The sequence below is a fragment of the Festucalex cinctus genome, chromosome 13, assembly GCF_051991245.1.
Source record: "Festucalex cinctus isolate MCC-2025b chromosome 13, RoL_Fcin_1.0, whole genome shotgun sequence".
Classification (NCBI taxonomy): domain Eukaryota; kingdom Metazoa; phylum Chordata; class Actinopteri; order Syngnathiformes; family Syngnathidae; genus Festucalex; species Festucalex cinctus.
In genome coordinates this window covers 12,717,031-12,742,229 of record NC_135423.1, presented here as the reverse complement: position 1 = coordinate 12,742,229, position 25,199 = coordinate 12,717,031, and the positions used below count along the sequence as shown (strand labels likewise).

At 42.0% G+C, this 25,199-nt stretch overlaps 1 protein-coding gene across 3 annotated transcripts in view; it reads right to left on the bottom strand.

Moving 5' to 3' along the window:
• The window catches only part of slc8a2b (solute carrier family 8 member 2b), a 66,574-nt gene that overhangs the window by 15,208 nt on the left and 26,167 nt on the right, over window positions 1-25,199 (bottom strand). For all 3 annotated transcript variants that reach the window (XM_077541182.1, XM_077541179.1, XM_077541180.1), the window contains 3 exons: window positions 2,470-2,880; window positions 357-494; window positions 49-276 (listed from right to left, as the gene is read on the bottom strand). In XM_077541182.1, the coding sequence (XP_077397308.1) occupies window positions 49-276; window positions 357-494; window positions 2,470-2,823 (720 nt within the window). In that variant the 5' untranslated portion in view covers window positions 2,824-2,880. The remainder of the gene's footprint in view (window positions 1-48; window positions 277-356; window positions 495-2,469; window positions 2,881-25,199) is intronic.

The window sequence follows — 25,199 nt, the reverse complement described above, 5'->3', positions numbered from 1 at the left end:
TGTTGTCATTCTTACATGTTTTGGTGTATAAACCTATCACCAATTCACCTCGACCACGCCGGGCGACATGACGGACAGGATGAGGTAGAGCCAGATGTAGGCGAAGATGCTCCAGAAGGCGGTGATGAAGAAGACCCGCAAGTGTTTGATCTTGCGCACCTGGCCCTGGGGTATGGTCCACACGCAAATGCCAATAATCACAAACATGTTGAAGGCAGCACTGCCCACGATGGTGCCCGGTCCCAACTCGCCCGCTTCGAATTCGTGACCGCACACCTGCACAGATTGTGACGAAACGGATGATTATTGGCAAATGAGCAGAGGTGGCGAGAGTAGTCGCTTGTGTATGTCTGCACCTCTATGACTGATAGCAGGATCTCCGGTGCACTGGAGCCCAGAGCCATTAGCGTCAGATTAGACACGGTTTCATTCCAAATTCGAACTGTTGCCACTGATGTTTCGCCATTTGGCAGGGTGATAGTCACCTCCTTCTCCTGTTGGCCAAACACACACACACAAACGCATACAGGAAGCTCAAACATCTGTGTGTAACCTCACAAATGTGCTTCAGGAAGCATATGTAACCCAATGGATAAGTAATGGGATGTTCATATGTGAGTCAAGTCATCGGCAGGTGAGGTGAATGAATACTGGCAATATTGTGTAGTGTTATGGGATGATTCAGAGTATATAAACAATTGCAAAATAGAAGAACACTTGAACAGTAGTCATATACCACTCATGCTCATTATATTCTGTATCTTAAAATAAATGCGTCCAATTAAACTAATAGGTTCCCATTTGGTTCCTTGTTCTTATGTAATCCTGCTGACCGGACTAAAAAGGCTCAGTAATCATGAATAATAAATGATGTTTGTGAGCCATATTCGGCAACTTAAGTAGGTGCTGAAAATTGGATCCCAACAGCATGTGGCTCATTGCCCAAGGTTATTTTTGAACACCGTGTTACAAGGAACCGCTAACAATTGTATTTTTGTGATCACAAGGTGGCTCAATTTATGAGTGAGGCAGCAGCTGCCATGTTAGTCGTCAGTCTTGGTCTCTACAATATCGCATCTTTCTTACAAGGAAAATGTGAAAATTTGTGTGTTGTTTTGTATTTTGTGTTGCATGGTGCATGATCAAAGGCTCTGACTGTATCTTAGACCAGGGTTGAACTTAATTGATGGATAAAGTACTCAAAATTTTATTAATGAGGTACTATGTCCTGCAACCAAATCCCACTCATGCAGTGTGGTTGGCCATCAGTTGTCCATTCCTGTCATAGACGAAGGTGTTGTGCTTTAACTCATTTGCTCCCAATAACGTATAAATACGTTTTCTTTAATGTTTTAAGTGTCCCAAATATGTATTTATACGTTTTATTTTATTTTATTTTTTTTTTAATGCTAGAGCATACAGAAAGCTTTGATGCAGCCTCTCAAATGCAATGAACGGTTGCAGAAATGGTAGTTATTAGACAAACGGCTAGCAGGTGGCAGCAGAACAAAGCAGGTCAGCAAAGGCCATGTTGAAAAAAAAGCTAAATTACTCACAATTCTAAGTAGATTTGTGAAAATTGATTAAACTTATCTACATTCTAATGCTAATTGCTGATAAACGGAAACAGAAATATACTTTTTTTTTTTTCCTGATAAAAGATGAGACTTCAATCTTACTTTTGATAGGTTCCATCATGTTTTTATAGCAATAGAACACAATATTCTGTGGGCCTTACAAAATCAGTCAAAATACAGTAAAACGGGAGCGGGCGAACGGGATTGCTTCTGTGAAAATGGCTGGGAGCGAATGAGTTAATTTAATAATGAATGTAATTTAATTTATAACAACAACAACAACAACAACAACAACAACAACAACAACAACAACAATAATAATAATAATAATAATATTAATAATAATAATATTTTTTTAGCCCTGCGATTGGTTGGCAACCAGTCCAGGGTGTCCCCCGCCTACTGCCCAGAGCCAGCTGAGATAGGCGCCAGCAGCCCCCGCGACCCTTGTGAGGAATAAGCGGTCAAGAAAATGGATGGATGGATGGATAATATTTTTTTAAGGTACTTGAATTTCTACCTGCTATATCCATTTTTATATCCATCATCTGTGCTGAAATAATTACAGACCGCCAATGGTAAAGCCAGATCTTTGCTGCCAAGTCGCAGTTTTAATTTTTGTCCATTTATCGTAATCACCATGCAGGTGATGGCAGTGGCAAATTACAGCACCTTCATAGAGTACACCTTTGGTCAGGAGCTTGGAACATTGCGGCTCATCAAACTTTGCTGCAAAGCGAGACCAACACCCAATAGGGCAATAGGCCTACTGAAAAGTCACACAATTGATCCAATACATCCCGCTGGGTTGGGACATTTAGTTTAATCAGCAGTTAAAATGTTCAATTTTCAAGTAGTGAGTGTCCAAGCAAGTGCGAAAAGATGACCTCACCTGTGATGTAATGACCTCGATGGACGCCATGAAGCGGTCGGCGATGATGGACACACCCAGGAACATGTACATAAGGGACACAAAGTAGACCACCGCCCGAGCGATCTGTTCCCCGAGGCCGGGTCGGTTGGGCCTCCAGACGGGCAGCAGGATGCCCGGCTTGCACACCGTAACGTCGTCGCATTTGCCTTTGGCCTGCACGCTGCTGTTCCCGTATGGCCCGGCCGAAGGCAGTGAGGAGGGCAGCACGGAAGCCGAGAACGCCGACCCACGCTGGGACTCGGACTGACAGGGAGGCACCGAGGAGAGGAAGAGGAGGAGGAGGAGGGCGGCTGGTGAAGCGAGGAGAGACATGGCGGCTCGACCTGGAGGGCACACGAAGGACGGCTGCAGGCAAAGACGCTAGTTCCCCTTCAAGACAGAAAAAAAAATATAAAAAATTAGCATGTCAGTAAAACCATTGCAACCCTTATAATAATAATAATAATAACAACAACAACAACAACAACAATATTATCATGCACACAACATATGTTTGTTGTCAATTTTGGCCGAGCCCATGAAAATCCCAATGCAAAGCTTTTCAAAATGCAGGGTTTTTCCTGTGTACAAAATTCAGAGGCGGCCACCTTCACCTAATTTGCTTGCCACCTCCAACTTGAGCCACTGATATTGCAGGAACGTATTTTAACTGCAGTTGCAGTGTTGCACCATTATGGAGGCGCTATATCAATAGCAGTGCACCGGAAAGACCTGAAGCAACAACCGAAGAAAAAACAGCTTTTTTTTTCTTTTTGTTTAAAACTTTAATGTATCGAAGAAGAAACAGATCATTGAGCAACTATTGCACACACCACGAAAAAAAATAATGTCAACTTTGTATTCATATAATTTTTAGTCCCTGATGCGGCCCATAATGGTATCGGTCACCGCCGCGAATACCGATACCTCAAAATAAGACCGGCACCGATACTGATACCTGGTATCTGTAATCACCGATCATAGTCAGGGTGATATCACCTCTGCCACAATTTGAGCCAGGAAAAACCCTGCATATGTGTGTGTTCATATGTCCAAGATTAATAAATGGATGAGTAATCCTAAATCAATGTTTCGAAAGAAGTGAAAGCGTATTTTGATTTGCTACATTGCAAGCACCCTCTGACTTCTGTACGACTTCTGTTCTATGTTGAACATTCTTGCTGGTTTACTCTTTTAGTTTTCCTAGATCCCCCCCCTTGACCCTTCAAAAATCATCAGCTGCTTTTCTCAGGACTGTTTCAAATTCCCCCCTTAAGACTGGGATGCATCCGTTTTTCGGCCTAGTGCACGTACCCCTGTCTACAAAAATAGAACCCCTGACTTGAGCTCTCTGCATTGTAGCCATTGAAAATTAACAACACTGTTTTGAAAAAAAAAATAGAAGCGAAATGTGTTGTTCGCGAAGGCTTTTAAATCATGAAAAGTTTATTGTCATCTATTAAGAGGCTGAAGCGTGCAAGTACCATCCATCCTTTTAATGAATCACAAAGTAATTTAAAGAGGCAAGTATTTGTCCTAATAAAACACTCGTGACTCATTTGAGCAGAACGCGCAAAGAGATGCAGTACTTCCTCCACTTTTGTCATATAAAAAGAAGCATTCGATGACATTTCCGGTAAAATATCCATCATAATACAAACAGCTAGAGGGAATACATGAAACTCCTTTGTTGCTCCGCAAGACTGTTCTGGCATAAAAAGGCATGCAGATCACCCTCCACCTCTTCCCCTCCAAAAAAAAAGAAAGCATGTGAACCAGAGTTGAATGACAAAACTGTGAGGGTGTCGATAGAGCACAGGCGCAGTCTGTTGCCATGCCGACAGGGGCAGAGATCCTGAGGGGCAATCGATCGATGGTGGAGAAATGAGGGGGTTGTTTTGGAGAAAGCGAAAAAGAGAGCAAACCTTCATTCATCAACCCGAGGAGACAGAGCTGAGGGCCTACCTAATTCATTCAAGGGCGCGCACACACACGCTCACGCACACACAGATTTTTAAAATGGAATAACATAAATAACAGAAGAGTCCATAAATGCATTGTGAATAGAATGTTACTGTAGACCTCCCAAAGGCCAATCAATCCTAATTTGGATCAGTTGTGATTCATGCATTTTTACGGTGAAGTTAAGGAGGGAAATTCCCTAATCTTGCAATGTTAAAAGCATCAAAACTGAATGGATATCTATCTTTTTTTTTCTTTGTGCATAATCCTGCAAACCAACAGCGCTGACAACACAACTGCCTTGACCTCCTCGATGTCATTCAGTAGAGTGCAAACAAATAAAAATGTCTGTGATTTGTTGGAGGAGTTAGAAGGAAGTCCTGTAGGTTATTGTGCAATTGCTCTTTTTACCACCACTGCCATCTGCTGGATCGGGTGGGTCACTGCCCTCACTTAACCCTAAAAATGTAAGATGACTGGAACACATGTGAAAATCTTCAGGAACTGCTTTTATTTTGGTCCTCTAGAAAATTGAGTTTTAATATGTGTCAAGGTCACAAAAAAGGCGATTCACTAATATGAAAAATAAAAACATTGATTAAGAGAGGGCTGTCACACCTGCACGCTCAGGTACTAATGGTGATATCAAGTGTGTTCAGCAGCACTTTTGCAATCAAATATTTTAGCAGCTCTGTGGCCCCCAGGCCACCGATGTCACTGGCATTCGGTAGCTCTGACAGATTGTCCGCTGCACCTCCAGCTCCTTGGCACTTACTTCCATATGCTCACATTCATTATTCATTGAGTGTGGTTATAGTCAATTATTTGCTCGCTATCCCTTAACAACCGTCTATATCATGTTTTTAAATATCCGGAGCAAGGAAAATCCAAGTATTACATAAAAATGCAATAGAATTGGGCAGGTATTAGGAATGTACAGTTATCACTTTCCACTTGTAGGGGGCGCTGATGCATCACTTCAGGGCCAGAATACACAACACATTTGGTCAAGACTTGACCTTGTGGAGCTGCGTTGAGATATTTCCAGTCATCTCTCTAGTTTTTGAGCTTCAAATTTGGCAGCCATAACAATGGCAAGTTTGTCCTGAATGCAAAATGAGACTAGAATGGCTGGTTCAAACCAAAATGGCAGAATTGATGCGGTTTTTCAGGCATGGCTTCTTGAGACTTTTTTGTGGGTCTAGGAAGGCTACTCATGATAGACATGTCTACCAAAGTTCATGTTGCTCAATAAAACTGGTTTTGACACCCATCGGACAAAATCCCAAGGACAAGTTAATCTATGGAGGAACCGTGGAAATGTACAAAACGACCCAAAATTAGCTGCTTCAAACCAAGATGGCTCCTTGACACTTCCTGTGTCTTCTCAGGTATGGCTTCTTCAGACTCATTTGTGAGTCCACGCATGTTAAACTTACATCAAACTTTGCTGCCATGCTCCATCCACACACAATGACCAAAACTCCAATTCTCCGCAATGTAGTGTGTTTTTGCTATCATCTTTCTGCCTCGTATACATGGTACAAATTTGGTAACAATCAGACAAAATCTCTAGGAGAAGTCCATCTTTAAAGAACCCCTGAAAATCCCCAATTATTTTGAACCTGTTATGTTCTCTGGATTGGATCCCAAAAACGTAGACACAAATAAGATTTTAACTCTTTATTCGCATAACATCGAGAGGCGTAGAACAAACTTGAGAAACAACGAGAATGTATCAAGAATCCCGAAACGCTAAGCTAATTTGGGTTGTGGAGGTGCACAGAGGAACAGAAGTAATAATCCGACAAAAACACACACTTCTCAGACAGCTTATATAGACAGTGAATCGATCTGATTGGTTGTGACTAGACATGTGGGTAACAGGACTGACATGGAATTATCTGATTGGCTGTTGACTAGATAAAGAGATTAAAGATTCCTGACATCACATAGCTCCTGACATCACATAGCTTTAAGACCAGTTGAAACTAGATGCCGGTTACATCAGTTCAAAACAAACACTTGACCTCACGGTCATGACCCAAACATAACCCTGGCATGACCGAAACAAAACCCTGTCATGCCCTTGCATGACTCAAACTTAACCCAGGCATGACCCAGTCATGACAGAACCAAAGTGGCATGGCTTCTTGAGACTTTTTTTGTGGGTCTACTCACATGAAAGGTCTACCAAATATCATGCTGCTAAATGAATTTGGGTCAAATTTTGGTAGCAATCAGGCAAAATTCGAAGGAACTCTGGAAATTCGGAAAATGGTCCTCTTTTAATAATAATAATAATAATAATAATAATAATAATAATAATAATTTTTAAAAAGGCAGATTTCCTGTGTGTTTTTAGGCCTTGTGACAAGGCGAGGTCAAGTAGGACTCAGACGCAGGCGTAAGGTAGGCCACCAAGGCAGCAGGTTTATTTCCGGCCAACAGAGGTCTCCTCTCAAACTGAGAGGAGAACAGGGAGGGGAAAAAGTGGAGAACAAAAAGCGCTCCACTAGGGAGGAAAAAACAGGCAAAAGGTACTGGGGACAACAGAAAGCGCTCCGCTAGGGAGGAAAAAGGGCACAAGGCAAAAGGGGTAACTGAAGGCGCTCCAAAAGGGAGGAAAAGGCACAAAAACAAGGCAACAACGCTAGGCAACATGAACAAGGACATAAGGACTGTGGGACGCTTCCATGCACTGACGGTGACACTTCGGCACTGAGGGGAGAATGCAGCTGGCTTTTATTGTGAGTCTTGATTGGTGGCAGGTGGTGGTAATCATGGGCAGGGACCGGTAATTAGGGAGCGGCAGGAAGGGCAAGTGACCTGGGGTGAGAGGAGAGTTAGGATTTTCAAAGCATGACAGGAAACATGGATAACAAAATAAAAGCATGGGCCGTCACGCCGGTGGCGGCGTGACAGTACCCCCCTCTCAACGGCCGGCTCTCGACGGCCCAGGAATGTCAGGGTGTTCTTCATAAAATTCATCAATGAGGGAGGGGTCAACAATGAACCGGGAGGGGACCCATTGTCTTTCCTCCGGGCCGTATCCCTCCCAGTCTACTAGGTATTGTCTTCCGCGGCCCCGATTACGCACATCTAAGAGTTTCCTGACCTTGTAAACGGGGCCGCCTTCAATCATCTCTGGGGGGGGTGGGTCGGGTTCGGAGGGCACAAGTGGGCTTTCGTGGACCGGCTTGACTTGACTGACGTGGAATGTTGGATGAATTCTGAGGGATCTTGGTAGGCGAAGTCGAACGGCGGCAGGACCTATGGACTTGGTTACTGGAAAAGGCCCCACAAATCGTGGGGCCAGCTTTGGACATGGTACCTTGAGCCTGAGGTGTTTGGCTGATAGCCAAACTCGCTGGCCTGGGCGGTATTCTGGTGCTGGTCTCCTCTTCCGGTCGGCGGCCCTCTTCACCCGGTCTCCCTGGCGTTGAAGCGCCGTCCGGGCCGCCGACCAGACCTTGTGGCACCGACGGATCATGGCCTTGACCGAGGGGACCGTTGCCTCCTCTTCTAGTTCGGCGAAGAATGGCGGATCGTAGCCGTGGACGCATTTAAACGGGGTAAGACCTGTGGCAGATGTGGGCAAAGAGTTGTGAGCAAGCTCGACCCATACCAGGTACTTGCTCCAGGTGGTCGGGTTCTGGGAGACAAGGCATCGCAGTCCGGTTTCAAGTTGCTGATTCAATCGTTCTGCCTGTCCATTGGCCTCAGGGTGGTATCCAGACGTTAGGTTGGCTTTGGCACCTAGAGCTTTACAAAATTGTGACCAGAATCGGGAGACGAACTGTGGTCCACGGTCTGAGACGATGTGCAATGGAAAGCCGTAGAACCGGAAAATGTGGTGGATCATGATATCTGCTGTGGTCTTGGCGGACGGGAGCTTGGTTAGTGGAATGAAGCGAACCATTTTCGAGAATCTGTCAACAACTGTGAGGATCGTGGTTTTACCGTGAGATGGGGGCAGTCCGGTTACAAAGTCTACTGAGATTTCTGCCCATGGCCTGGATGGGATTGGTAGTGGCTGGAGTAGACCCATCCGGGACTGAGTGGACGTCTTGTTGCGGGCACAAGTCGGACAGGCGGCGATGTACTCTTTTATGGTGGTCTCCATTGCCGGCCACCAGAATCTCCTGGCAACAGCATACATGGTCCTGCGGACTCCAGGATGACAAAACAGCTGTGATGTATGAGCCCAGTGTATCACCTGAGACCTTAGTTCCTCAGGCACGAAGAGTCGACGTGGCGGGCAAGACGTGGGGGGAGTGACGTTGCGCAGTGCCTCCTTGACATCGTCCTCAATTTGCCATCTCATGGCTCCAACTATGCAGTCCCGGGGCAGGATGGTCTCAGGCTCGGCTTTCAATGGCTCGAATTCGTGGACTCTTGACAACGCATCCGCCTTGACGTTTTTGCTGCCTGGTCTGTAAGTCAGAGAAAATACGAAGCGGTTGAAAAACAAGGACCATCTGGCTTGTCGAGGATTGAGTCTTTTGGCCTGGCGTAAGTATTCCAGATTTCGGTGATCGGTCCAGATCACAAAAGGGAGTTCGGCGCCTTCCAACCAGTGTCTCCATTCTTCAAGAGCCACTTTTACGGCGAGAAGCTCCCGATCTCCGACCGAATAATTGCGTTCAGCTTTGGATAATTTTCGTGAGAGGAAGGCGCACGGATGTGTCTTGCCATCCTCTTGACAACGCTGAGACAGAACTGCCCCAATTCCAATGCTGGAGGCGTCTACCTCCACCACGAACTGGCGTTTGGGGTCAGGGACCCTGAGGATTGGGGCATTGGTGAATCGTGCTTTTAAGTCTCTGAATGCCTTTTCGGCTTCCGGGTTCCACATGAACCGGACTTGTGGGGAGGTCAAGGCGTGTAGGGGCGCGGCAATGGTGCTGAAGTTTCTTATGAAACGACGGTAGAAGTTGGCGAATCCGAGGAACTGTTGAACCTTTTTCCGAGAGTCCGGCGTGGGCCACTCTCGTACGGCGCTGACCTTGTCCGAGTCCATCTCCACCTTCCCGGGTGAAACAACAAATCCCAGGAAGGAGATGGTGTTGACGTGGAACAGGCTCTTCTCAGCTTTCACGTACAGATGATGATCCAGTAGGCGTTGCAGGACTCGGTTTACGTGGTCTCGGTGGCTCATTAGGTCAGGAGAGTAAATCAGGATGTCGTCCAAGTAAACATACACAAAGTGATCTATGAAGTCCTTGAGTACTTCATTTATCATGGCCTGGAAGACGGCTGGAGCATTCGTGAGGCCAAATGGCATGACCAGGTACTCATAATGTCCTCGTGGAGTGTTGAAGCCCGTCTTCCATTCATCTCCCTCGCGGATCCGAATGAGGTGATAGGCGTTCCGGAGATCGAGCTTGGTGAAAATCTTAGCCTGTTGCAGCTGGTCGAACACCGAGGACATCAAGGGCAAGGGGTACCGGTTCTTAACAGTGATGTCATTCAGGGGACTGTAATCAATGCATGGGCGTAGGGATCCATCCTTTTTACTCACGAAGAAAAAACCTGCGCCTGCAGGTGAGGAAGACGGTCGGATGAGGCCGGCTTTCAAGGAGTCGTCAATATAATTGTTCATGGCTTGGCGTTCTGGTCCTGAAACCGAGTACAGTCTCCCCTTGGGAATGGTCGAACCGGGAATCAAATCGATCGGGCAGTCATACGGTCGGTGTGGAGGAAGAGTCATGGCCTTGGTTTTGCTGAAGACCTCCCGCAGGTGGTGGTAGCAGGAGGGAACAGTGTGCAGGCTTGGGTACTCTTCTTGAGCCGGTGGGACGAGAGTCACCTGGTGAACCTGGGCTGTGGAGTTTCGGGGTGAGGGTGGTTCCAACCCGTGTGAGATACAGTCCGTTCCCCACTCCAGAACGACTCCAGTGTTCCAGTCGATTCTGGGATTGTGTACACGCAACCAAGGATGGCCCAGAACCAACGTGGAGGACGATGCGTGAAAAACATGGAAGCGGAGAGTCTCCAAGTGAGATCCGATTCGGACTTCCAGAGGTTCAGTGATGTGGGTGATTTTGAAGAGCTCTTTGCCATTCAGCGCTCTAGCCAGGATGGTCGAGGAAAGGGGTTCGGTGGAGGCTCGTATTTGCCTTACGAGCTCCCAGTTCATGAGACTTTCGTCGGATCCGGAGTCGATAAGGGCTGACAGATCTGTGGTGACATTGTGGTGGGCTATCTGAATTTGCGTGAGTCTGTGGTTCTTGGCGGGTCGGGGTGACGGGGAACTCACCGGAGAGTTGCCCTTCGTGGTGCAGGATCCCACCAAGTGTCCAAGACCACCACAATAGTAGCAACGGCCCTCTCGGCGTCGGCGCTGTCTTTCCTCTTGCGAAAGCCGAGCCCTTCCCAGTTGCATGGGTTCGTCGCTGGCGAGGTCCACCTCTCCTGGTTCCGGTCGGGAAGAAAAGATGGGTTGCAGCCTTCTGGCCTCCGGTTGCCGTGACCAGGGGGTGGGTTCCTCCCTCCTTCGAGGTCCGCCGATCTTAGCCAGCTCCTGGCGACGATGATCGGTGCGGATGGCAAGGGAGATTAAAGCGTCCAAGTCCGTGGGGAGTTCTACGGGGATCAGAAGTTCTTGAATGGCAGGTGAGAGTCCTTTTAAGAAATGATCGTGAAGTGCTATGGCGTTCCAGCCACTGTTCGTTGCCAATGTTCGGAAGCGGACAGCGTAATCGCTGACAGGTTCTTTGCCTTGTTGAAGCCGGCTCAATGCTCGTGCCTTCTCTCGGTCGTTGTTCTCTGGGTCAAAGACTTGGCGCAAAGCGACTTGAAGGTCCTGTACACTTTGACAGACCGAGGAACCCCTGGCCCATTCCGCGGTCGCCCAGGTTTTGGCCCGTCCCGTCAGGTGAGACACCATGAAGGCCACTCGGGACCGGGCTGTGGGAAATGCCTGTGGTAAATGTTCAAAATGAATGTCGCATTCCGTGAGGAAAGTCTGACAGCGCCCGGGTTCACCGGAGTATCGTTCTGGGGAGGCCAGTCTTAATCCTACCCCGGTGAATGGCGTGGTCGGGACGGAGAACTCAGGATGAGGAAGTTGTCTGGTGGAAGCTGGCACTCGACGCCGTGAGAGGCTTACCAGCTCGTGGACCTGGCTGGTCAATTCCTCAATCCGGGACCGCATGGTCTGTTGGATCTGGTCCTGATTGTTGAGCCGGGCCTCCTGGCTCTGCAGTGCGGCCTCGACCATGCCTGCTGGGTCCATGCTGGCCGAAGTGTACTGACAAGGCGAGGTCAAGTAGGACTCAGACGCAGGCGTAAGGTAGGCCACCAAGGCAGCAGGTTTATTTCCGGCCAACAGAGGTCTCCTCTCAAACTGAGAGGAGAACAGGGAGGGGAAAAAGTGGAGAACAAAAAGCGCTCCACTAGGGAGGAAAAAACAGGCAAAAGGTACTGGGGACAACAGAAAGCGCTCCGCTAGGGAGGAAAAAGGGCACAAGGCAAAAGGGGTAACTGAAGGCGCTCCAAAAGGGAGGAAAAGGCACAAAAACAAGGCAACAACGCTAGGCAACATGAACAAGGACATAAGGACTGTGGGACGCTTCCATGCACTGACGGTGACACTTCGGCACTGAGGGGAGAATGCAGCTGGCTTTTATTGTGAGTCTTGATTGGTGGCAGGTGGTGGTAATCATGGGCAGGGACCGGTAATTAGGGAGCGGCAGGAAGGGCAAGTGACCTGGGGTGAGAGGAGAGTTAGGATTTTCAAAGCATGACAGGAAACATGGATAACAAAATAAAAGCATGGGCCGTCACGCCGGTGGCGGCGTGACACCTTGTATGGCTGAGACATTCATTGTGTGTCGACTCATGACAGACATAGCTATTGATTTTGCTGTCAATCATTTGTTGTGCATTGTGACTCTGCACATTTTTAGTTACAGCGCAGCACACTTTGTGACTGAAGTAATAAAAAAGCCTCTTAAAGCTAAGAGTTGTGTGAACGTTCACCTCTCTGAGGCAGTGAAAAGTGGCACCACATTGCACCTTGAGCCTCTCTGCGCATCGTTTCAATATTTCTTTTTCCAGAGTCCAGCACAAACACGCCAATGTGTGTGAAATTGTCCTTTAGCTGGCAGGAAGTGCCGCCGTCTTTGAGCGGAGACGGAGACAGACGCAGAGACAAACAGAATGCTCTGCCGAGTGGGAGATTGTCTCTAAATTGGTAAATAATAAAGCTGCCTACTGGACACTCAAGGACAAATTTCTCACACTCTAAAAATCACTACTTTTATATCTGCCGTGTAGAACTAGTGTAAAAGCTTTGCATTTGTTCTCCTATATGTGTGAGTCATCATAATAAAGTGCGGCTGTTAACTCAAAATTGTTCTGTCATTATGACTAAGGTGGAACCATCAGTAGCTACAGTGGGCAGCTATTAAAAATCAGTTTTGTATCACAGTTGCACATTAGTCACTTACATGGTTATTATAGCTAACAAAAACAAACAAAATAAAAACTTGAAAAAAAAACTAATAAAACTAAATGTGAAAAAATAAGAGTGTTCTTAAAAAATGATACCTAACTGAAACTACATTTTATGTTTATAGAACTAACTAAATAAATGAAAACTTTTCCTTTGTTTTCGTCTGTGAATTCATTTCATTCATGAGGTTTCAAGGTTTCTTTCATTTTTTTCTCAATATTACTTTCCTGTCATACAGAAGACGTTAAGATTAAATAGACGTTTAGGAATTGTAATTTTCTCAACTTTATTACACACTACTTACTAACCTTTTTTTAAAAAAAAAATCTTTCACTCCACAAATACACCATATATAATAAAAAAAAACTAAAACTGACACCAACTCTAATAAAAAAAAAAAAGTAACTAAAATGAAGCATTTTTGAAAAATACAAACCAAGGATTTAAAAAAAATGAAAACTAATGAAAACAGCTCGCTCTACAAACTAATTAAAAATAACAAAACAAAACAAAAAATGAAAGTCAAAATAAAATAAAAACTATAATAAAATGTGCTAAACTATCATTACTACCATTTGCATCATTTTATATGCATTATATTATATGCATGTGGCTTCATGTCCAAATTGTGCATTTGTCTCAACAGTGAACATATTGTAGCTATTGAAAAGCTGCTTGTTTCTATTATACATGAGTATTGATGTCAAAGTTGAAATCAGTCACTAGAGCGAGCAGCAACTTTTCATCTAATCAGCTAATTGGCAATTCATTGACTTCTCTGTCACACTGTCACAGCTCACTAATTCCAATCAATTCAGTTCTGCAGATCTCCATTGGCGACCAATCACCCAAAGTGTCCGTGTTGATTAATTAACGTGCGCGTCTCAAATGGTTTCAAGTGTAGAAACTTGTTGATTAAATATCATAGAGATAGATGCATCAAAGAGATTTAAATCAGTAGTTTCTACAGCAGATGGTCGACACACACCCCTGCACACGCACGCAAACACACACCAGGTCGTTGTTGTTTTCTCTCCCGGGTTCGTGCCCGTGGGTCAGACCTGAACATGCCCGACAGTTGAGCTTCAACTGCGTTGTCATCTCTGGGGACAAAAGCTTGTTTTCACATCCGCGCCTCCAGCTGCTGTAAGCCTCACTGAACATTTTATGATGGCATCACTTCAGGCCTTAAATAGAAACATGATTTTCATATTCTCTCATTTCCTATGCCAACAGTTCTTTACAAATTTGAACAAAGATTCTTCAAGACTCATGCATATCTTTTATCTCTTGATTCACTACTTCTTACAGTAATAATGTACAACTTAATTATTTTTTTAAGTGGCAAAAATAAATAAATATTTCCAAATATTCATATAATAATAAAAAAAGAAAATCCCACCATTTTTTATAAAAATATTTTAAAATTTAATTTAACAATTAAATTACTAAACTACATACATAGTGAAATATTTATATAAAACTATTAAATGATGAGAATATTGTTCAATTTTGCATTATTTCTTTTCATGTGATATTTTCTGCTGGCTGTCATGGGTCACTGCCCTACTTGCATCCCAATGCAAGTGGACTTGGAAAAAATTAATTTCTTGATCTGCCCATTTATGCAAATCTGAACCAAAACTGATCAACAATTACAATAGTACTATACTATACTATACTATACTGCAATATAGTGGTGCCTTGAGATATGAGTGTCTTGATATGCAAGTTCTTCGACTTATAAGCCATAACTTCACCTTTTTTTTTTTTTTGAAATTCATGAGACACAATCAAAATTTGTCATACTGGAACGCGGTGTACTTTGCAAATAAAATGTCAAGTGGATCTAGTTGGAGGCACAGGAGAGAGGTTTTCATCTAACGTGTATTTGTGTGTGTGTGTGTGTGTGTGTGTGTGTGTGTGATCATACATTGCTGCAACTGCTAGGTAAATGAATGAATATTGATGTGTGAGTGATGTGTTTTTTAAATTATTCTTTGTATTTACGGGACAGCACCTTCATTTCGTTTTATAGTCTTGCACAATGTCAATAAAGTATCTTTTGTCTTTCTTCCAGGCCTATTTCTCTGTGGTGTGTCATTTTCTAGTGAGAAAACACAGAAGAGCAAACACCGTTTTGACAAGCTGCTGAACATTCATTGCACGCATGCACAAACATCCCCTCCCCACAAACACACACATTGTGAGTCGTCATGGTGATGGAGCAGGACACTTTTTTTTTTCTTTTTTTTTTTTTTTTTGTGAGAGCTAAAAGTGCTTTTCAGGCAGTTTGACAGGTGCAATCTAAAGAAGAGCCGCTCCACTTTCATTAACTAAAGACTTTGTGCAGCAAAGCAAGCAACAAGCAAGCAAGCAAGCCCTCCAGCTGCCAAATATTTATTATTGTCAAATCAATAGCATGAGCATTAAATGACTTCCCCTTTCATGTTTAATTTAGCACACTGCACTTTAACATATTGGATATTTTCAAAGCATTCCTGGGATTGTTGCTTCGACAGATAAAAAATCATTTGCCGACTCAAGGAGAGATGCATCCGCTGTTGCTTGTAAGCCCTCTGCACTGCCATAAAAAGGGAACTGGAGAAATTCAATTTGGATCTTCAAGGTGGAACTTTCTGCAAGGTCCAAACAATTACTGTTTATGGTTAAAAAAAAAAAAAAAAAAAAGTTACATGAAAGGCAGAGGCGGGCACTTCTGACATGTTTGGAGAGTGTGCACATTTTCGACAAGTGCTTTATAACATACCTCGAAAAAATACATGGACTGAGCAACAACTGAAGCAGCTTTACGGCCGTCGATCAGTCCGTGTATTTTTTTGAGGCTTCACGTCATAAAGCACTCACCAAAAATGTGGGCATCAGTCAATGACCTACCAACGGAGAAACAGGAAACTGTTTGTTCACACTGTTCAAAACAGCCAATGGATTGCAGTTTCAAGAAGTAAACAGCAGTTAGTAGAAATCGAGACCAAGGATGGGAAACTTAAAGTACTTTAAACGAACTGTCAATGGTTCCTCATTTTGGAAAAAAAAAAAAAGAAGCTGCTTTTGTAATTTTGTACTTTTCGATTATTTTTCCCTTTCCAGGATGCATTGAAGCATGCTGAACTTATAAGGAAAATAAATTAATGAATAAATAAAAACAAACACAAATAAATAAATAAATAAATAAATAAATAAAAAATAAATAAATAAATATGAACCATAATCTGCCCAAAGCCGGCTGGGATAGGCTCCAGCACCCCCGCAACCCTTGGGAGGAAGAAGCGGTTAAGAAAATGGATGGATGGATGGATGGATGGATGGATGAACCATAAACCATTATATTTGAAAGGTGTCTTTGTTTGTATTTGTGTGAGTCTTAATTAACTTTCACATTAAATTTAAATTGTGTTGTAAACTGGAAAACGTGAGTTGCGTGCGAAACAGAAACATTCCGTTTAGTACGTTTTGCTTCTTTTTCTCTGTGATAAAAGTGTCTCCATTAACTTGAGTGACTTTAAACGATTCCAAAATGAGTCATGGCTGACAGGATCTCTACGTTCATCTTTTCTAATGGAGACGGACAGGTGGAAGTGCTACTAAGTGGTGTCTGCCATCTGGTGGTGAATGGTGTTATTACAACTTAAATGGCAATGGTAATGGCAACTTAAAACTGATCAGGGGTGGTAGGCGGAAGCATTTTTAAAATGTTGCCCGTGCTTGATTTTAGGCAGTACCTTTTGTAGGGTCCCAATATGTACCCTGTTTAAGGGGTACAAAAGGTGTAACCTTAAGGGTACTTCCACAATGACAAGCTATGGGATCCTTAAAGATACAAATTTTGCTTGTTTTTCCTCACAATTAAACAGCCCCCATTTAGGCTATTGAAAAAATAAATAGATAAATAAATAAATAAAATAATTACAAATTACCAACCAATCTAAAGTGCTGAAAACAGCTTGACGTCATTTAAAGTTATCAGTTAAAAATAAGCTGAGCAATTATGTTGCACATGATTATAGTGAATCACAAAATTCCCATTGTAATTAAATATAGTGTAGTTTTGCAGTTATGTAGTCCAACTGACGCATCAGCGTTTCTTTAACATAAAACCCCTCATTACAATAGTTGTATTCACATCACATGCATGCTTGTTCGCTAATGGCCTCTACAATGCTCATTCATCACAACTTGGCTACGGCCACCTTTGGACATAATGAGCCATTATTGTTACTTTTGCCCACAATGCACTGCGGTCGCCCGTTCAAAGCCATCAGCCTCTTTCTGGCTGGTTGACTCACAAGTGTCGATCACATCCCTGCTGGGCTGGATGGCATATCTGTGTGTGACAGAGCTACACGCACGGGGTGTTATTGTGTTACAACAGCAGTGTGAATGCTCCATTTGTTTAGAAATTGATTGACAGTCGGAGAAGTGGGTCAGAGCAGCTTGGTTTCTAACCCAAAACTTCACTGAAAAGGACTTTTGAGAAAACTTGAGCCCAAGTGAAACCCACAGTTTCACTTCCACTCAGTTCCGTTTATACCATAGATCTACGTACTCTGTTTATGTGTGAGGTGCTTCTCAACTCCAAAGCGATGCAGTATATCGCCATCAACAGTCGTTACAGAGGTTTACAAATCTGACCTTCCACGCCTACGATTTCGAAAACGTACTTGACCAACGTACACATTGGTGGCAGTAAACGGTTGGCGAATACAAAGGTCCATGCCAGTGATTAAGTTGGGTACACAGTGTGAGTACTTTTGTCACTTGAGACCGCCAACAGGCCGCTGGTGGAACTGCAGTGGCCAATATAAGGTCTGTCAAAATTTGGTCTATTTTTATTTAATTTATTTATTTCACTGCTGTATTTATCCTATGGGATGAATAAAGTTACAGTTCAGTTGCATTTAAACTTATAAATTCACTCCCTCTGCATTTAATCTTAAAAATTATTTTTACATTTGTATGTACCTTTTTTTTGATCAAATGCAGTTTTTTTTTCTCATTTTGCTGGATTTATTAAGGATGTGTAAAAATTCAAACGTTTTAAAGTGACTTGCAATAAAATTAAATATACTTGGGAATAAAACCTCCATTTTGATTTTTGTTAAACACTTAGGTCTACAGGACTAGTACTGTGTTTTATATTTACGTTGGTTATGAGGGTGGTAATTGGAACATAACTGGGGGGGTTTTCAAGTGGTATTTGGTATAAAACGTTTGCAAATCACTCTCTTAACTTATTACGTAAATTCAATATTTATTGATGCTTAAACGCGTCCATGGTTGCTCATGTCCGCCCACTTGAACAGATATTGACACACATGCCAAGAAGCCTCGGGGACCTTCAAATCGCGGTTATGACCTCGACAGAGCAATTTCGCTGTCTGGGTCCCTGGAGAGAACGACATTCCTTGATCTAAAACGCCCAAAACGGCAAGGAAAAACTAGTAAAAACGAAGAAAAAAAATGTGTACAGTACATATATATACATATATATATATATATAAAATCATGAAGGAAGGGGCCAAATTCATTTAGACGGAACTGTACATGATTTATATCTTGCGCTGATCTTTTCTTTCTCCTCCCGGGAGCTTCATAAACTGACATAAAGGTCTGAGCAGCTAAATGTCGATGCAAACGCTATGGGACGATCATTGAGGCAGAAGACAAAGTTCACCTCCAATTATCTCCTCCTAATCCCACCTGACACCCTCTGAATGATGGCCTGTTTTAATTGAAGTCCTGTTTAAAAGTATAACAAACATTTATAGAGTTGGTCTAAAATGCCATCAGTGTTTCACTAGCAGAGTTAAAAGCTCCAGGCTGCACATCAAATTCATTAAGAAAAAATCAGGAGAAAGTGACTCTTTTATTGACGCTTTACAATGACTCGTCTTAAGCGCAAGGATCGTTTGTGGCTCGATGGGTAGCATCCCTTGAGAGTCTTCTATTATTAAACTGCTAAAAGACATAATAGATGATATCATTACACAGCGAGTCATCATTATGTGAAGACCCTATATTAACACAAAGCTCAATAATCTCATAATTGGCTCATTTGGATACAAGCAATTTTGCTGCTGACTGGCTGGTTCTCGTAGCTGGCCAACATGGCGCAGAGAGAAAAAGACACATTTGAACTGCCACTTGTTACTAAGTACAGTTCGTTGGGCACATAAGGTCATTTTGTTATTAATGTTTTACATCTTTAGACTTGGTGAAGCAACATGTAGCTAATTAGTATTTATTCTCATATGTTTAGTTACACGTTATACAACTGTATAAAAGATTCATGAAAGCGGAAGTCAACCCCCCAATTTTTTTTTGACAATATGTTCTATGCAGCCCCAGTAGTCTAAATATGGTATTCTGGTTAATATTGCATTAGTGGAATATGAGTTAAGCAGCAAAATCCAGCCAATTTTTATCCATATCAGGGGGCGTCCATTTTGCCACTTGCTGTTGACAGAAGATGACATCATAACCAATCACAGCACAGTTTCAGAAAACAGGTGAGCTCTGATTGGATGTTGCCTGAGCCCTGAGCAACTATGATGTCATCATCAGTCGACAGCAAGTGGCAAAATGGCCGCCTCCTGAGATGGATAAAAACGGCTGGATTTTGCTTCATAACTCATATTCCAAAAACATAATATTAATCAGAGAGTGATGTTTAGACTAGTGAGGTCATATATAACATATTATTGTCAAGAAATGTTTAAGGTTGACTTTCACTTCAAAAAGATTGCAGGTACAATGACTTTATGATGGCCGTATTTTGACCCTGCCACAGATTTCTATTTGCAGTGTTTCCTACATGGTTTAAAAAAACACACACACACATACACAAAAAGCGAATCTTACACTGTGAATTATTTACATATAAGACTTAGGGCCGATACGCTCACATTGTGTACAAAAACAGGATCAGCTGTTATGCAAGGGTAAAACTGATTAGTCATCGTGAAGGGTTTGGGGGAGGACATGCTCGCATGAAGATGAACACGTCGCTGTTGGGATTCTATTTAAATGCAAATCTAGTCACAGCAGACTGCACGTGTGATTGCATCATGTTAACTGCACGAGGCTGCGACACACAACAGACGAAGGACACATTTGCAGAATACGTGGGGCACAGCCATTTTTGCCCCAGAGCACAATTATAAATATTCAAATTCACTGTGCTGTTTTTGCTGCCGAATTGGGGCAGATGGTTCCACTGTCTCAGAGAAGAGAAAAGATCAAGTTTGAACTGCTACATGTAGGGTACAGACATTTTTTGCCCCAGCTTTATATAAAAATTCTAATAGACTGTGCTGTTTCATTTCCAGATGGGCAGATATACTAGCTACTATGCCCCATACTGCCACACAATAAAGAAAAAGTTTTCACTGCCACTTGTTGCTAGGCAGAACACATAATGCAAAGTTTTTGTTTGTTTTTTTTTGTCTAAAAGAGTAACAGAAAAGAACAAAATCTGGAAGCAAAACTCACTGTATTGTTATTTGCCAACTTGGGACAAAACCCGTAGCTCCTCTGCATCACCCAACAGAGAAGCGACAATTTGCACTGAAACCCGTTGCCAGGCAGAATTCGTCGGGGGCAGCCATTTAAAGCAAAGCATAATATTAAAAGTCTAACTTGGGGCAGATAATGCCACCTCTCCTCACAGCAGAGAAAGGAAAAACTGTATTTGAAATTGTTGCTAGGCGGAAGACATTGAGAACTGTCATTTTTGACTGAAAGTATAATAAAAAATAAAAATAAAAAAAATAGAACAGGCAGTCAATGTGCACAGGCAATGTATACACTGCCCCACACAACAGACACAGGACAGATTTGCACCACCACTTGTTGCTAGGCAGAATGTGTGGTGCTTAACCACATTCCATTTGTTGTAAATGCAAATCTGATTGCATTATGATAACATCACCAGGGAGCCCAAAAGGATGCAGACAATCAGGACGGTAGATGGATAGCGGTCGGATGAGCGACCAGAGAGCTCCTGGCTCCAATTATTTCAACAGCCTCTGACTGTCGGGGCACGCCAGTGGGGAATTCGTCTTATCACGCTATATCAGTCGTAGAGATAACCCTTGTGCGTCTGTTTTGTCTTCAACGTTTTCCTCTGAGTAACACAAGTGACTTTGATTGACAGGTCGATGACTTCATAGACCTTTTTCACACTGTTTAGGTAACATCATGCTTCACTGGGTTCCAAATCAGTTGTATATCTTCCTCATGCAGCCATTTTGTGAAAACTCCTGCAGGGAAGAGGCTACTGCTTAATAAAGCTGGAAATTTTATGGACACCATGCCCCACTGAACGCATCATTCAGAGGGAGGCATGAAATTAAAGGAAAAGAACATTAATATTTATAGCTATAATATTGCTAGAAAAGGCTGTATTTGTTGGAGAAAAAAAAAATCTTTTTAGAGGAAAACTTTCTAATAGAAAGCCGAAGAGGTAGATGCCTATTACTATTAATCCCTTTTTTAAATTTATTAATCCATTGAGAGAAATGGGGAAGTGGTACAGCGTTCCCCCATTTCACTATTCCATCGTTACTCACGTTTTTGCCAGAAGATACCACAAGGTGGCGCCAAAAGCCCTACCTTGGTGCCGAAGAACCGTTCAAGTGACACATTTCGAAACACAGTTTAGTAAAAGGCAAAAGTTACGAACAGTTTTTCGCTTTTCAAAGTAGAGCTCAATCCCTAGCCTACAATATTTGTTTTTGGATTACTGAATTATGAGGAAAAAAAAAAAGTCTCTTTTTTCATTTATTAATTTGTTTAGTATTTATACAAGATATTTTCGAAACACAAGAAAATACTACCTTTTTTCTCTCAAAAATATTTTATGTCTTTTTATCTAATAAAATACAAAAAGGTTCTTGTGAGATATTCTTTTCTCAAGTATCAAATATATATTTTTCTATAGAAAAATGACCTTATCCTCCTAAGATTACCAAGTTTTTCTCGAAAATAAATTGCATCTCGAAAACATTAGTTTTTTTTTTAACCTCAAAATATTTTAATTATTTTTTTTAAGATTTTTATCTCAAAATTAGATTTTTATCTTATTAAAAATATAAAAAATATATATCAAACTTTATTCTGGTAAGATCACTTTTTTTTTTCTTGAAAATAAGATTTTATATTATTTTTTCTAATGAAAATACATGACATTTTATTTTTTAAAAGTTTATTTTTTTTAAAGTCTATCCTAAAAAACAAATAACTCATTCACTGCCACTGATGAGTGTACTTGTCAATTACGTTTTTCAACGGCGCCACCAAATAAGGCAAATGATTGGTTTAACATGGTGGTCACACACATCTGATGACAAGGTCTTGATGGCGATTGTCAAGAGAAAATGCGAGGGGGAGGAAAGCGGTGAGACCGGTAAGGATTCAGGCCGAGTGGTTTAGCTGAATAACAAATGAACAGCGGCCTTCTCTGCTTTCTGTCTCAATTATAAGATTTGTTGAAAAAATGTAATTCCAATGGTTATTCTCTTCATTTTGGAGCATTTCTCTTGGCTCCATTGCTTACAGTAATGCATGGGGATTTTTTTTTTTTATCCAATCAAATTTCAACCTCCATGTGCTGCCATCTAATCTGCCCAGGGCCCAGAGAATGAGTAGTGCTGGCCCATGTAATTTAAACAAGATCAGTGATGGGACTGTTTTCAGATCAAGATGGCCCTCGATGATGTCAACATTGTTCTATGCTCCGATTGGTCGGTCAGAGCAAAACTTGTTACATCCAAGCTTGACCAGCAAAACACTACACACGTTAATTCATTTAACAATCAGCATCTCTAGTGAGTATGATGCATTTTATTTAAATCTTGAAAAGGTTTTCATCCTGTTATTAGACAAGCATTGACTTTTCCAGATGATACGTGGCACAGTTGTGCGCTTTTATATTGTGTTTTAGTATAGTATTGATGGTTTCCATAACTGCAACATGATAGCGGTGGTATTAAGAGGTGGGTTAAATCAGGTAATTGTCAACTGAAGGGGACTAAATGCACGGCCCGCCAGATGCCAAAGAGCGAGAAGAGGGAGCGAAACAAAAGGAGAAGAGCAGAGGAAAATGTCAGCCGACGACATAAACGGCGAGTAATTAGGGGTGCTTGAAGCTGATTGGAGATGAATACAATTAGCGGCAAATGAGAGTGAGGTTGTTCTGAAAAGGAAGACATCACTGCCGGCTTTTTATGGAACTAGCTGAGCGTGAAGCAGCTACAGCAGGACACGTCTTGCTTGCCCTACTTGTCCTCCTTGTCCCCATTATGGAGACTGTGGGAACTACTAGATTGCACAACGGCTTCTGACAGGGTCGTTGGAAACGTGCTTGGACCCACGTGACTCCTGAAGTCGGAGATGTTTGGCTAGTGTAAGTGCTCTATCAAGAGGGGAAGATATGTACCGCCATTGCTTCGCTTACCAGATATACTTGATAACTGCCACCTCCTTTTTTATATACACTTTCTATACAAATAATCCAACTACAAATACAATTTTTAATCTGACTTAAAAACCAAAAAACAAACAAAAAAACCAACGTAATTAAATACGTTACAAAACTTTTTTCTTGTAAGATTGTAACATGTTTTAATATAAAAGAAGACTTTTTTTTTATCTGAAATTTTTTTCTAAAAATACAACTTTTTATCTCAAAAATATAACTTTTTATGTAAAAACAATAAATTAAATAGCAAATTTTTATATATACAAATGTAAAAAAAAATGTTCTCAAAAATACATGATCTCATTCTCATTAAATTACAATAATTTTCTGGAAAATTAGAGATACTTTTATTTTATTATATTCTCATAAGACTGGACATTTTAACTTTTAAAAATACAAATTTTATTCTAAAAAAAATGCCACTTGCTATGAAATATAAGAGTTTTTACATAAATAGATAAGATTACAACTTGTTTTTCCCCTCTGAATCACTTTGTCGAAAACATATCCAACAGCTTTAAAAGGAATCTGATCTGATTTTACGGTGCTTGAACGCGACATCCTAATAAAGGACTGCGTCTGTCCTTGAACACGCATGTTTTGAAGCACGCTTTTAAACAAGCTGAAGCGGAGCATCTCCCAGGCCATCAAGGTGCCTTTACGAGGACACGGCTGAGTGCAAAGCATTTACTCGTTTCTGGCTCCCATCCGAGCGGCAGGCGAATGAGATGCCGGAGCAGTCGAGTGTGAGAGGGACCCACGACAGCTGGGAAAAAAATATTTATTGGTGTTGGCGATGTATGGATGAGGCCTTCCATCAGAACATGAGATGAGATTGAAACATGCTTCTGGAAGAAACCATCTCCCCTGTCATAGTTTTTCTCTGCAGAGGATAAAGAATGTATTGCTGTTGTCAGGCTGAAACCTTAGAAGTTACAATTAGACTAATTTAAATGGATACTTCACTTATTTAGCCCATTATAGCAATAAAAAGTTAATATTTTGTCTATAATTAATTCGATACTTTTATTATTTTTCACGTACAAATGGGGTATATGCCACGGAAGAGGCGGGACTGTTTTTGCACATCAGTTTGTTTCCAGTTCGGTTTGCGACGTGTGGGCTGCGTCAAAAATACTTGTGCTTCCGACTATGTGCCCCTCGGTTGCACGTTCGCAACCCGGACCGGAATCAAACTGGTGTGCAAAATCACGTCCCGCCTCTTCCGTGGCATATACCCCATAGTACCTTTAAAAATACATTTTGCAACCATGTGTGGCTTACATGATGTAAGATTGTGTGAGTGAGTGATTTAAAAAAATAAATAAATGCTGTCGACTGAAAATCATAAGGTCTCAGGTAACCAATCACAACTCACCTGTTTTCTAGGTTAGGTAACGTGACATTCACAAGCTGAGCTGTGATTGGTTATCTGAGCCCTTGTGATGTCATTTTAAGTCCACAGCAAGTTGCAAAATGTGTTCTTAAAGGTACTAATTGTACATGAAAAATAATAAAAATATCAAATTTATTCTAGGCAAAATATTAATGTTTGACTGCCAAAAAATGCTAAATAAGTAATGTTTAATTTTTTTTGTTTCAAAAATCTACCCTTTTAGATGCAATGTTAATATGGTTGAATTTTTTTTTGTCATTTTGGGGGTGTCAGGAAACGAGGTGTAGTGGTGGACGCAAATGCAAGGAAGGGGGCGAGGAGGCAAAGAATGAGGTCAAAAAGAAGTTAAAAAAAAAAAAAAAAAAAAACGAGGAGGCAAAAATGAGCTA